The sequence below is a fragment of the Mchenga conophoros genome, linkage group LG6, assembly GCF_057382185.1.
Source record: "Mchenga conophoros isolate Kocher_MC1m ecotype Shallow Benthic linkage group LG6, M_conophoros_male_GT1.1, whole genome shotgun sequence".
NCBI classification, from domain to species: Eukaryota; Metazoa; Chordata; class Actinopteri; order Cichliformes; family Cichlidae; genus Mchenga; species Mchenga conophoros.
The window spans coordinates 1,545,779-1,559,902 of record NC_140531.1 but is presented as its reverse complement, the minus strand read 5'-3'; the positions used below and the strand labels follow the sequence as shown (position 1 = coordinate 1,559,902).

Genomic DNA, 14,124 nt, shown 5'->3' with positions numbered 1-14,124 from the left:
TTCTGTATAGTTTTTCATATTTATATCCTGTTCATAGCCTGTACATAGCTTGTACTCACTACAGCCTGTACATACTTATAGTTATAGAATATTCACAACATACTTCATACTGTGTACATTATAACATACCATAATAGACCCATTTCTGTAATATACTCACATATCTATATTATTGCTAATATATATTGTAATATATCTATATCACTAAAGCACTTCTGGATGGATGCAAACTGCATTTCATTGCCCTGTACCTGTGCATGTGCAATGACAATAAAGTTGAATTCTATTCTATTTCTATTCTATTCTAACAGAGACTTGGAGGAGAGAGACCTAATATTTAATAATCCACATTTCACTGTTTTACTCTTTGGTACACAGCAAATCCAGCATGTCCAAATTAACACTGTCGGATTTGATTTCAACACTATTAAAGTGTCTATATGGGTCCACACCAGAGAGTGTTAATTTAACTCTTTTTGGAGAGTTGGTACGTTAACTCTGATTTAGTGTTAAACACCAAATCTGTCTGGAGTTGATAATTTAACACTTGGTGTTAAGAGTTTATATATTAACTCTCAAAGAGTATTTTAGTTTAACTACGTAAGAGTTATCTTCTAATTCATTCTAAAAAGCGGGAATTTTACTGTTCTGAACTTCTAGAAATTTCTTTTGGAAATAAACATTTACTAAAAAGATGCAATGGTTTTTGAAAAACATTTATTCTGAACTGTGCACCACAATTTCAAAACATTTTCTGAAAGATGTAACAGTATACATGTTCTCACTTTCATTAGAATTTTGTTTATCAAAAGGTCTGACATGGTAAATGCAAATAACAGCATTCTCATCACTTATTTCTTCAATACAATATGCATGTCCTTCATTCATCCCTTTGTGGAACTTCAACGCACTTCTGCTCTCCCACATATTCCATCTTCACAAGCATATCCTGTGCGGAGATTGAATAAAAATTAGTTGACACTAATTAATGGCACAAATAATCCAGTAAACAATTGCAGCACAGTAAAAAAAAAAAAAAAGGAATCCTCTTTGAGCCATTACTTGTGTAGAGTATTTTCCCAAAAGACAAGGACACAGGCAACAGGTAATACTGAACTAAATGTAAAACCTCAACCTTTTTCATTTTTACCTAAACCGTGTGCACAAAACTCTGGAGGGATCTATGCTAACGTAGAACCCAGTCAGGACGTCTGCTACTGCTCGTGTTTTTTTTAATTTTTTTTATGGGCGATCGTTTTCAGGCTTCAAGTAGCACCATTATACCAACATTTCACATTCTACACATTGTTTTAGGTGTATTTGACCAAAGGTTTGACTGAAAATTCTCATGCAAGCTTTTTTCAAGGCTGTGGTATTTGCCCGCAAACAATACCTTTCAGCTAGCTAAAACATAATATTATGCTATCACCGAGCAACATGGCTAATGCCTTTCACACAGCTTTGTCTCAACTCCAAAGAGCCACAGAAGTAAAAGCTCATAATAATAATTGAAACAATCTTTGAAAAAATGACTTACCAAGCATGGCAAATAACTCAAATATGTAGAGCAAAATGTTTTGAAACGGCTTCACTTCAGCTTCGATTGGAGCCGTGCTGGGGGCGGAGTCTGTGAATTTACTCTATTGGTGTCATAGCCCCTGTAGGAGTTCAGAGTTAAGAGGTCAAGAGTTAATGTTTCCATTGTAACACCTCCAGATTTGACAGAGAAACACTCATTTTTAACACTCGATTTTAACTACTATCAATTTACACCTCAGAGTTACATTAAAAGAATGTGACTCTGCTTAGAGTAAAATTAACTCTACTTTTGCAAGAAGACTATTAACACCAAAACATTTAACACTTTTGAATTTGCTGTGTACAGATGTGGATACTGTATTGTTCTTTCTTTGTAATTGTTGATGTTTAAGTTGTTTGTTGCTGGTTTTTAGTTTGTAACCGGGTGTCATTACTGCCGACGTGAATTATGATTTTACTAAATTTGCGTTTACCCTTGGCCAGCAGTTTTACATTTCCCCCAATGTCGCCTGCTCTGGCCCCTGGAAGACAACTGACTATGGTTGCTGGTGTCTCCAGCTTCGCATGTCTGAGAACAGAATCACCAATTACCAGAGTTTGACCCCCAGTGGGTGTGTCGCAGAGTGGGGAAAAACGGTTAGACACATGTTGGTGGTGTACCTGGGGCTTCAGTTTAAGACCGAAATGTAGAGCAGTGTTTATTCATTAGAATCTTTGGGAATATTTATATTCAACTTTGTTTGGTTTTGTTGTTTTCTTTTATCCAAAGTTTGCTGAAATGCCCACTGATCCACCTTCAACAGTTTATCTGTGTGTGGGTCAAAGCAGAGATGTTCTTTCCACCTTCAGCAGTTCTTCTGGGAGATACCCAAGCACCTGTGTGACCAGAAACACCTCATTCAGGTGGTACTACAGTGGGGCAAAAAAGTATTCAGTCAGCCACCGATTGTGCAAGTTCCCCCACTTAAAATGATGACAGAGGTCAGTAATTTGCACCAGAGGTACACTTCAACTGTGAGAGACAGAATGTGAAAAAAAAATCCATGAATCCACATGGTAGGATTTGTAAAGAATTTATTCGTAAATCAGGGTGGAAAATAAGTATTTGGTCAATAACAAAAATACAACTCAATACTTTGTAACATAACCTTTGTTGGCAATAACAGAGGTCAAACGTTTACTATAGGTCTTTACCAGGTTTGCACACACAGTAGCTGGTATTTTGGCCCATTCCTCCATGCAGATCTTCTCGAGAGCAGTGATGTTTTGGGGCTGTCGCCGAGCAACACGGACTTTCAACTCCCGCCACAGATTTTCTATGGGGTTGAGGTCTGGAGACTGGCTAGGCCACTCCAGGACTTTCAAATGCTTCTTACGGAGCCACTCCTTTGTTGCCCGGGCGGTGTGTTTTGGATCACTGTCATGTTGGAAGACCCAGCCTCGTTTCATCTTCAAAGTTCTCACTGATGGAAGGAGGTTTTGGCTCAAAATCTCACGATACATGGCCCCATTCATTCTGTCCTTAACACGGATCAGTCGTCCTGTCCCCTTGGCAGAAAAACAGCCCCATAGCATGATGTTTCCACCCCCATGCTTCACAGTAGGTATGGTGTTCTTGGGATGCAACTCAGTATTCTTCTTCCTCCAAACACGACGAGTTGAGTTTTTACCAAAAAGTTCTACTTTGGTTTCATCTGACCACATGACATTCTCCCAATCCTCTGCTGTATCATCCATGTGCTCTCTGGCAAACTTCAGACGGGCCTGGACATGCACTGGCTTCAGCAGCGGAACACGTCTGGCACTGCGGGATTTGATTCCCTGCCGTTGTAGTGTGTTACTGATGGTGACCTTTGTTACTTTGGTCCCAGCTCTCTGCAGGTCATTCACCAGGTCCCCCCGTGTGGTTCTGGGATCTTTGCTCACCGTTCTCATGATCATTTTGACCCCACGGGATGAGATCTTGCGTGGAGCCCCAGATCGAGGGAGATTATCAGTGGTCTTGTATGTCTTCCATTTTCTGATGATTGCTCCCACAGTTGATTTTTTCACACCAAGCTGCTTGCCTATTGTAGATTCACTCTTCCCAGTCTGGTGCAGGTCTACAATACTTTTCCTGGTGTCCTTCGAAAGCTCTTTGGTCTTGGCCATGGCGGAGTTTGGAGTCTGACTGTTTGAGGCTGTGGACAGGTGTCTTTTATACAGATGATGAGTTCAAACAGGTGCCATTCATACAGGTAACGAGTGGGGGACAGAAAAGCTTCTTACAGAAGACGTTACAGGTCTGTGAGAGCCAGAGATTTTCCTTGTTTGAGGTGACCAAATACTTATTTTCCACCCTAATTTACGAATAAATTCTTTACAAATCCTACCATGTGAATTCATGGATTTTTTTTTCACATTCTGTCTCTCACAGTTGAAGTGTACCTCTGGTGCAAATTACTGACCTCTGTCATCATTTTAAGTGGGGGAACTTGCACAATCGGTGGCTGACTAAATACTTTTTTGCCCCACTGTATAGAGCCAAGAACTCCAGTATCCATGTATGGAGCATGGATTCGTAGGCTTGTAGTGAATGTAGGAGGCAATCAGGTCGACGTGCCCTGGTAATCTTTTCCATCAACCAGGAGCTGGGGTTTTGACCATCTTGTGTTACTTCCAGTCCTTTGTGCTGTGGCCATCCATGGGGGGTTTCTTCAGCCAGATAACTTACAATAAGCCAACGTTAAGTGTCCACAGTTTAATAAATAGGTTAGAATCCATTACTATTGTAATGCCAACATATATCTCTCATTCTTCACGTTTAGATTTTGTTCAAATGTGAAGGTAGTTTTTGAAAAAAGGTCAAATTATTTTTAAATGCATGCAGTATGTGAAAGGTAAAGGTATTTTTAAAACTGGAACTTTTTGTCTTTTTTAACCCAACAAATTAAGGGTTAGAATAGTTTCAGCCAAAGATTTCTCACAAGGAAGGAAGCAGCATGAGCGTGAGTACATGAGGTGTTAGTTTCCACTAGGCTTGGTTCAGGAGTTTATTTTAAATATAACTTCATGTGCCGAGAATAAACAGTTCACATACATAAACACATATTTGTGTTAGGAATCTATGGGTAATGTTATTTATAGGCTCTCGCTGTGACTTTGGTTAAGTAGGGCAACCAGTTTACCCAGCAACACCCTCCGCCCTCAGGTGATGGTCACCATAAGTGAAGATGGAGCAGTGAAAAGCAACAGTACAGATATTTCTACACACATCTCCTAAAATACTGTGGTAGAAGATAAAATACTCAATATATTTAACTTCTTCACCTAAGTAAAAGTAAAAAAGTGTTTGTGTGTGTTCGCACACCTGCGCAGGTAGCTTCTCTTTCTTCACACAACACACAGCTCTCCTATCAGGTGTCAGCATCCTACTCCAGTCCTACTTTCACAGTTAAAGATCAGCAGTGCTGGTCAGCCTCCCCTCATACTACCCCTTCACCCACTGCTACTCCCCCCTCCTAAAAACAAATGCAATGACGAAAACGTAATAAACACTATGATCTGCTCGATGTATACAACCTAAACATCTGGTGAACCTACGATTACCTGGAGAAGCTAGCTCCTGATATCAAATGGTTGATTTTCAAATGACTTTCTGTTGTCAGTGGTAATTGATTTATAATAGTGTTCAGTAATGAGAACATGTTGAATGCGTTAGTGCATTTTTACAGTGGGGCAAAAAAGTATTTAGTCAGCCACCGATTGTGCAAGTTCGCCACACTTTTTTTTTTTTTTTTGGCCTGTCCCGTTTGGCTCTTTTGCCATCAGAATTGTTGTCTAAAGGCAAAGAAAGATGCCCAACGGATTTACTTTACCAAACTGACCATCCCAGCCTTGCCGTAATGGTCCATTTGATTCACCTTTTATTGTTTATTTTATTTTCACTTACTGAATACGGGACAGACTTGACTGGGGGAAAGAAGGGGAGAAAGAAAGAGGGAAAGAGAAACAGCTGGGAAGAGGGACGGGGGAGAAGTGCAAAAGACAAAAACCAACAGAACGGGCAGAGAAAAAAAAAGTTCCCCCACTTAAAATGATGACAGAGGTCAGTAATTTGCACCAGAGGTACACTTCAACTGTGAGAGACAGAATGTGAAAAAAAAATCCATGAATTCACATGGTAGGATTTGTAAAGAATTTATTCGTAAATTAGGGTGGAAAATAAGTATTTGGTCACCTCAAACAAGGAAAATCTCTGGCTCTCACAGACCTGTAACGTCTTCTGTAAGAAGCTTTTCTGTCCCCCACTCGTTACCTGTATGAATGGCACCTGTTTGAACTCATCATCTGTATAAAAGACACCTGTCCACAGCCTCAAACAGTCAGACTCCAAACTCCGCCATGGCCAAGACCAAAGAGCTTTCGAAGGACACCAGGAAAAGTATTGTAGACCTGCACCAGACTGGGAAGAGTGAATCTACAATAGGCAAGCAGCTTGGTGTGAAAAAATCAACTGTGGGAGCAATCATCAGAAAATGGAAGACATACAAGACCACTGATAATCTCCCTCGATCTGGGGCTCCACGCAAGATCTCATCCCGTGGGGTCAAAATGATCATGAGAACGGTGAGCAAAGATCCCAGAACCACACGGGGGGACCTGGTGAATGACCTGCAGAGAGCTGGGACCAAAGTAACAAAGGTCACCATCAGTAACACACTACAACGGCAGGGAATCAAATCCCGCAGTGCCAGACGTGTTCCGCTGCTGAAGCCAGTGCATGTCCAGGCCCGTCTGAAGTTTGCCAGAGAGCACATGGATGATACAGCAGAGGATTGGGAGAATGTCATGTGGTCAGATGAAACCAAAGTAGAACTTTTTGGTAAAAACTCAACTCGTCGTGTTTGGAGGAAGAAGAATACTGAGTTGCATCCCAAGAACACCATACCTACTGTGAAGCATGGGGGTGGAAACATCATGCTATGGGGCTGTTTTTCTGCCAAGGGGACAGGACGACTGATCCGTGTTAAGGACAGAATGAATGGGGCCATGTATCGTGAGATTTTGAGCCAAAACCTCCTTCCATCAGTGAGAACTTTGAAGATGAAATGAGGCTGGGTCTTCCAACATGACAATGATCCAAAACACACCGCCCGGGCAACAAAGGAGTGGCTCCGTAAGAAGCATTTGAAAGTCCTGGAGTGGCCTAGCCAGTCTCCAGACCTCAACCCCATAGAAAATCTGTGGCGGGAGTTGAAAGTCCGTGTTGCTCGGCGACAGCCCCAAAACATCACTGCTCTCGAGAAGATCTGCATGGAGGAATGGGCCAAAATACCAGCTACTGTGTGTGCAAACCTGGTAAAGACCTATAGTAAACGTTTGACCTCTGTTATTGCCAACAAAGGTTATGTTACAAAGTATTGAGTTGTATTTTTGTTATTGACCAAATACTTATTTTCCACCCTGATTTACGAATAAATTCTTTACAAATCCTACCATGTGGATTCATGGATTTTTTTTTCACATTCTGTCTCTCACAGTTGAAGTGTACCTCTGGTGCAAATTACTGACCTCTGTCATCATTTTAAGTGGGGGAACTTGCACAATCGGTGGCTGACTAAATACTTTTTTGCCCCACTGTACGGGGCTAATAGTGTCCTAACAAAATTCATCAAGAACTCACTGGCACTGTGGAATACATCACTGTTCAACATCACATCGTTGGAGGTCAGCTCAAAGGAAGTTGCACAAGTTAATTCAATGTGGAAAATGGGTGATGCACCTTAAGCCAACTCATCACAAAAGTTTGCATACAGATATAGACTCAGGAAGAAAGTGAGACATTGAGTGATAGTCACCGATCCACCAAGATCTACAGCAAGGATATCGGGATTTCATTCATACTGTGGCTGAATGGCTGCAAAAGAGGAAGGGGTGGATCTACCAGAAGCCCTGTGGATATACAGGACAGCTACCTGGAGAATCCACGGGATGTGTGAATTCATCAGAGAGAGAGCCTCAAACACCCGGGAAAAGAACAAATCAAAGAAATGTACATTAAAAGCCTAGAATCACCATGACATCATGTTTGCCATTGAGAAGTGTGCCATTTGTTGAAACCTTCTAACTTTCCATAAATGAGTCCTACTTGCTAAAAGTGACATAATGAAGACAGTCAGTGTAGGAAGCGAGAACCCTCAGATGTAAAAATGACTGTGAGCTAAGAAAGCAAGAAATAAAAATGTAAATTAAGAAAAGTGAAGAAAATGTGATCTGATTTCTACCAGCTGCTGAATTCTTTTTTCATCATTTGCTGCTTCAAGTAAACAGTGTGTTGACTTGTTTTTACAGTCTGACCCACTTTAATATCACAGAGAAGAAGCTGAGTTGTTTTCCTCTCTTTAAAATCAGCTATGTCAAAGACTCGGCTCAACCTTGTCCTCATTAGTGAATAAACATAAATGGTCAGTGATGCCACATGTTAAGAGCTGCTGTTGTGTCAAAAAGGATCAAACTCTGACCTTTGAGCTCGTGTGACACTGCAGCTGCTGTGTTTCTGCAGAGCATCAGCAAACATTCCTAAAAGGCCAGTGTTTATTTTGGTCTTTAACAGCTTCTAATGTGAAGTTCGTGAACAGGACCTGTAGTCACCTCTTGGATGCTCCTTCTGGGTTCTTTTTTATGTATCAGGATCATACACTTCAAATGTAAAGTTCATACCTTTAAAAACTCATTCTCATGCTGATGCATTCACTCCTCTAACATTTTTTTTAAGTAACTCGTTAATTTGGATTTTTACTAAGTTTTAAAATTGGTGTGACCACTTTTGGTGCCTTGTGGTATGGCCCACCCAAAAAGTTTGTACTTTTTGATAACTGAAATTCTCCCATTTTATTAGTCTATTAGTTAGCACCACCATGTATCTGTGTTACAGCTTAGGACAGTCAACCAGTCTTATTGCCTGCTTGTCAATTCCAGCTGCAAAATGAACAACATCACAGTGACAGGACAAAAATGTTAAAACTGGAAAATGCAATCAGAATCTGATTTGCACTCTTCCAGTACAGACCAGGATAGACATCAGTCCCACTCACTTGTGTGAGTCACAGGATTCAAAAGTCTGGTGTAAATTCCTAAAATGTGAATGGAGGTTTGGCTGAGTGTAGCCTCATTGTGACATTCAGACATGTCTGGACATGTTTTTCCACCAGCACAGCAAGCATTTCCTTTTTTTTTTTTTTTATCTTCGTCTCCAACTAATATGCATGCTAGTGTGTGCAGCTGGCACAAAAACAGCCAGCTGGAAGCAGTGAAACTCAATCACCACATGTTTTCCTGTAGCTTGGAGCACATGCCCTGGTGTGCGCCCTATGGATCAGGTGTCGTGGAAATCAGAGGAGCCTGGGGCCATGCTCATGTAAGCTAGCCATGAGATGGTTATATTTAGATGAGGCGATCAGCACGCCTTAACCCCCACAGCTACACAAACTCTTTGCCCCTCACTCTGGTTACAAGCCTGCTCACTTTAGCACAAACAATGTGAATGGTGGGGATTTATCAGAAGGAGTAAAAAGAGTCAAACTACACCAAGAGTAGTTTGACTCCTGGTGGTGCTGTCACTTGGGGTTCGCTCTCTCTGCGGTAGAATATCACTTCCTGTTCCTGCTCAAGCACAGTGGTGTTTTTGAGTAGCTTATCTGCTTAGCAAATTAAATAAAAACTTTTAGATACATCCTTTTTTCATACACTTTCTGTGTACTCACTACCTAACATATAGCCAAAGTATTCACTCACTGTGTTTTTACTGTTTCGCTAGCTTAGCTTAGCTCATAGCCGACTCGCTAGCAGCATGGCCTCTTCACCTGTCCCTCCTGCACTTTCCTGCTCATTGTGTCAGATGTTTAGTTACTCCTCGGCCTCCTTTAGCAGTAATGATATCTGTAACAAATGTAGCATATTTGCAGCTCTGGAGGCCAGGATTACTGAATTGGAGACTCGGCTTCGCACCCTTCATTCACCCGTAGCTAGCCAGGCCCCTGTAGCTGGTGCAGCCGAAGATAGCGTAGGCCCCGCTAGCTGTTTCCCGGCAGACCCCAAGCAGCTGGGGAAAGAGGGCGGCTGGGTGACGGTGAGGAGGAAGCATAGTCCTAAACAGAAGCCCCAGGTACACCACCAACCTGTTCATGTGTCTAACCAGTTTTACCCACTCGGTGACACACTCGCCGGGGGTCAAACTCTGGTAATTGGTGATTCTGTTCTCAGACATGCGAAGCTAGAGACACCAGCAACCATAGTCAATTGTCTTCCTGGGGCCAGAGCAGGCAATATTGAGGGAAATGTAAAACTGTTGGCTACGGGTAAACGTAAATTCAGTAAAATCATAGTTCACATTGGCAGTAATGACACCCGGTTACGCCAATTGGAGGTCACTAAAATCAATATTGGTAAATGGCCTGCATTTGTATAGCGCTTTTCTAGTCCCTAAGGACCCCAAAGCGCTTTACACTACATTCAGTCATTCACACACACACAGGCGATGGCAAGCTACATTGTAGCCACAGCTGCCCTGGGGCGCACTGACAGAGGTGAGGCTGCCGGACACTGGCGCCACCGGGCCCTCTGACCACCACCAGTAGGTAAACACGGGGTTAGTATCTTGCCCAAGGATATTTGTCATGCAGCGAGGAGGCAGCCTGGGATTGAACCACCGACCTTCTGATTAGTGGCTGACCTGCTCTGCCACCTGAGCTACAGCCACCCATTGAATCGATGTGCAACTTTTCCAAAACAATGTGGGACTCTGTAGTTTTCTCTGGTCCCCTCCCCAATCAGACCGGGAGTGACATGTTTAGCCCCATGTTCTCCTTAAATTGCTGGCTGTCTGAGTGGTGTCCCAGAAACGATGTGGGCTTCATAGATAATTGGCAAACCTTCCGGAGGAAACCTGGTCTTGTTAGGAGAGACGGCATCCATCCCACTTTGGATGGAGCAGCTCTCATTTCTAGAAATATGGACAAACTTATTAAATTCCCCAAAAATATGACTATCCAGAGTTGGGACCAGGAAGCAGAGTTGCAGTCTTACACGCCTCTCTGCAGCTTCTCTCCTCCTGCTATCCCCCCAAAAACCCATCTCCATAGAGACTGTGTCAGCTCCCAAACAGACAAAAAACAAACTAAAAACCAGCAACAAACAACTTAAACATAGAAAATCACAAAGAAAGAACAATACAGTATCCACATCTGTACCAAAGAGTAAAACAGTGAAATGTGGATTATTAAATATTAGGTCTCTCTCCTCCAAGTCTCTGTTAGTACATGACTTAATAATTGATCAACAAATCGATTTACTCTGCCTTATAGAAACCTGGTTGCAGCAGGAGGATTATGTTAGTTTAAATGAATCAACACCCCCGAGTCATTCTAACTACCAGAAACCTCGAAGCACAGGCCGAGGGGGAGGTGTGGCAGCAATTTTTCACACCAGCCTATTAATTAATGAAAGACCAAGACAGACTTTTAATTCATTTGAAAGCCTGATGCTTAGCCTCGTCCACCCCAGCTGTGAAACTCAGAAACCAGTCTTACTTGTTATCATCTATCGTCCACCTGGGCCTTACACAGAGTTTCTGTCTGATTTCTCAGACTTTTTATCTGATTTAGTTCTCAGCTCAGATAAAATAATTATTGTGGGTGATTTTAACATCCATGTAGATGCTAAAATGACAGCCTCAACATGGCATTTAATCTGTTATTAGACTCAATTGGCTTCTCTCAAAATGTAAAAGAACCCACCCACCACTTTAATCACACTCTAGATCTTGTTTTAACATATGGCATAGAAACTGAACATTTAACAGTGTTTCCTGAAAACCCTCTGCTTTCTGATCGTTTCCTGATAACATATATATTTACAATAATTGATTACACAGCAGTGGAGAGTAGACTTCATCACAGTAGATGTCTTTCTGAAAGCGCTGTAACTAAGTTTAAGAATATAATCCACCCACTGTTATCATCTTCAATGCCCTGTACCAACACAGAGCAGAGCAGCTATCTGAACACTACTCCAACAGAGGTCGATTATCTTGTTAATAATTTCACCTCCTCACTACGTACGACTCTGGATACTGTAGCTCCTGTGAAAACTAAAGTCTCTAATCAGAAGTACCTGACTCCGTGGAATAATTCTCAAACACTTAGCATTAAGCAGATGACTCGTAAGCTGGAGAGGAAATGGCGTGTCACAAATTTAGAAGATCATCATTTAGCCTGGAGAAATAGTTTGCTGCTTTATAAGAAAGCCCTCCACAAAGCCAGAACATCTTACTATTCATCACTGATTGAAGGAAATAAGAACAACCCCAGGTTTCTCTTCAGCACTGTAGCCAGGCTGACAAACAGTCAGAGCTCTGTTGAGCCAACCATCCCTTTAACGCTAATTAGTAATGACTTCATGAACTTCTTCACAAATAACAATTTAATCATTAGAGAAAAAATTACCAATAATCATCCCACAGATGTAACATTATCTACAGCTACTTTCAGTACCATTGATGTTAAGTTAGACCAGGGGTGTCAAACTCAAATACACAGTGGGCCAAATTCAAAACTGGAACAAAGTCGCAGGCTAATGTTAATATTTATTGAAATATATATATATATAAATATATATATTTATTCCTCCAGATATAAGAATGAATCTTTTCTTATGGACTCAAACACGTTTTGCTGAAAAACTGAATATGGAACAAGCAAAGCTTAATACTAAACAATATATATATTAGCTGTATAATACCAGTAGGCCAGCTCTGAAAGTAATTTGGTATGGCTTCGTGGGCCAAATGTAAGTAGGCTGCGGGCCAAATATGGCCATTGGGGCGATCGTGGCTCAAGAGTTGGGAGTTCGCCTTGTAATCGGAAGGTTGCCGGTTCGAGCCCCGGCTTGGACAGTCTCGGTCGTTGTGTCCTTGGGCAAGACACCTCACCCGTTGCCTACTGGTGGTGGTCAGAGGGCCCGGTGGCGCCAGTGTCCGGCAGCCTCGCCTCTGTCAGTGTGCCCCAGGGTGGCTGTGGCTACAATGTAGCTGCCATCACCAGTGTGTGAATGTGTGTGTGAATGGGTGGATGACTGGATATGTAAAGCGCTTTGGGGTCCTTAGGGACTAGTAAAGCGCTATATAAATACAGGCCATTTACCATTTTTATTTACCATTGTCAATCAATCTATTGCTGTGTTTCCTGTACAGCAGCGGTCCCCAACAGGGCCACGGACTGGTACCGGGCCGCGAGAGTTGAGGCTCGGGTGTGAAATGTATGGTTGTAGTTTTGTGTCTTATCTTGAAAGAACTATTTATGTGTTACCATAGTGACCAGAGAGCATTAAGAAACAGAGAGGAGGATGTTAGTCTCAATGTTGTTGGCGCATTTCAGGAGGACGCTGCTAATAAAGTTACATAATTACAATTTTATTTTAATATTTACAAAATACCACTGTTGTTGTCTTTGTCTGTATCATTTTATTTTGTTGTATTAACCGCGACACCTTGAAGGCTGGTCCGTGAATATATTGTCTGACATTAAACTGGTACGTGGTGCAAAAAAGGTTGGGGACCACTGCTGTACAGTACAGAATGAGTTTAGTTTGTCAAATTTACATATACCTTTGATCGCTAGCAGTGAAGTGATGTAAGTTTTCTCCCCAACAAACACAACAATGCTGACAAAACGTTTTGCACGGTTTCATTCTATAATACTGGACTTATGTTTCTATGAAGGTTTGAACTTTAAGAGTGTTTAAACAAAAGAAAAAAGTGTGAAAATGTTCATGCCAGTCTGAGAAAAGTGTATAAAGCATGTAGTGAGGGGTTTTACAGTCTCAAAACATCTAAAATAATTGTAAAAAATAAAGTTGGCTACTTCGCGGATTTCATTTATCGCGGGTTATTTTTAGAACGTAACTCCCACGATAAACGAGGGACCACTGTATCATTAATAGTGTCTGGGACATCTAATTGATTAACATCAACACTGATTATCATGCACTGTTATTTTTGTTCAAGGACAGCAAAAAATATAAAACTCTCTCCCAGCTTGTTTGTTGGCCACTTTTTTGGCCAATGTTATAAAAAGCTATAAAATGTATATTTATTAAAACATTTATCGACTTTTACCGATTTGACACTTAAAATTAGTTCCAGTCCTTTTCATCAAAACCAAAATTTTATCTACATTCTTTTTTTTTACTCTTTAAATGCCAGTTAGGTTAGGTTATATATTACCAGTAACTTTTCAGATAAGCAGGTGATGAAGTCCTAATGTTTTCATGAAACTTCCTTTTTTTTTTTTCATCTGAGCATCGCGGACAAGGCGCTCTTGCAATTGTTGAGGTCACTAGTGTGCGCCCCATTTCTTCCAGGATCACTCTTCATTTGTAGGTTTTAGAGGACTCCTACTGTGAAGTGGTTTTCATGGGACAAAGGCTTCTATTCCAAGATGTGGGAGATTGTAGAAATGAGCAGTAATGCCCTTCTTGCCATCTTTCCAGAAAAATAAGTGATCTTGAAGCTGTTACAGCAGTAGCACTTATTGCACCTGCACAAAC

At 41.4% G+C, this 14,124-nt stretch overlaps 1 protein-coding gene across 1 annotated transcript; it reads left to right on the top strand.

Annotated features, from left to right (window-relative positions):
* The first annotated feature begins 9,370 nt into the window (after positions 1 to 9,370).
* LOC146571826 (uncharacterized) lies at positions 9,371 to 10,770 on the top strand. Its single transcript, XM_085278543.1, has 2 exons — positions 9,371 to 9,959; positions 10,280 to 10,770. The coding sequence occupies exons 1-2, from the start codon at positions 9,371 to 9,373 to the stop codon at positions 10,720 to 10,722; spliced, it is 1,032 nt and encodes a 343-aa protein (XP_085134669.1). The 3' UTR covers positions 10,723 to 10,770.
* The last annotated feature ends 3,354 nt before the right edge of the window (positions 10,771 to 14,124 follow it).

Bases quoted from the DNA above. Each gene is read 5' to 3' on its own strand.
- LOC146571826 (XM_085278543.1), top strand. From the start codon at position 9,371: ATGGCCTCTTCACCTGTCCCTCCTGCACTTTCCTGCTCATTGTGTCAG. The intron at 9,960-10,279 runs ATATTGGTAAAT...AGCTACAGCCAC, and splicing joins ATTGGAGGTCACTAAAATCA to CCATTGAATCGATGTGCAAC.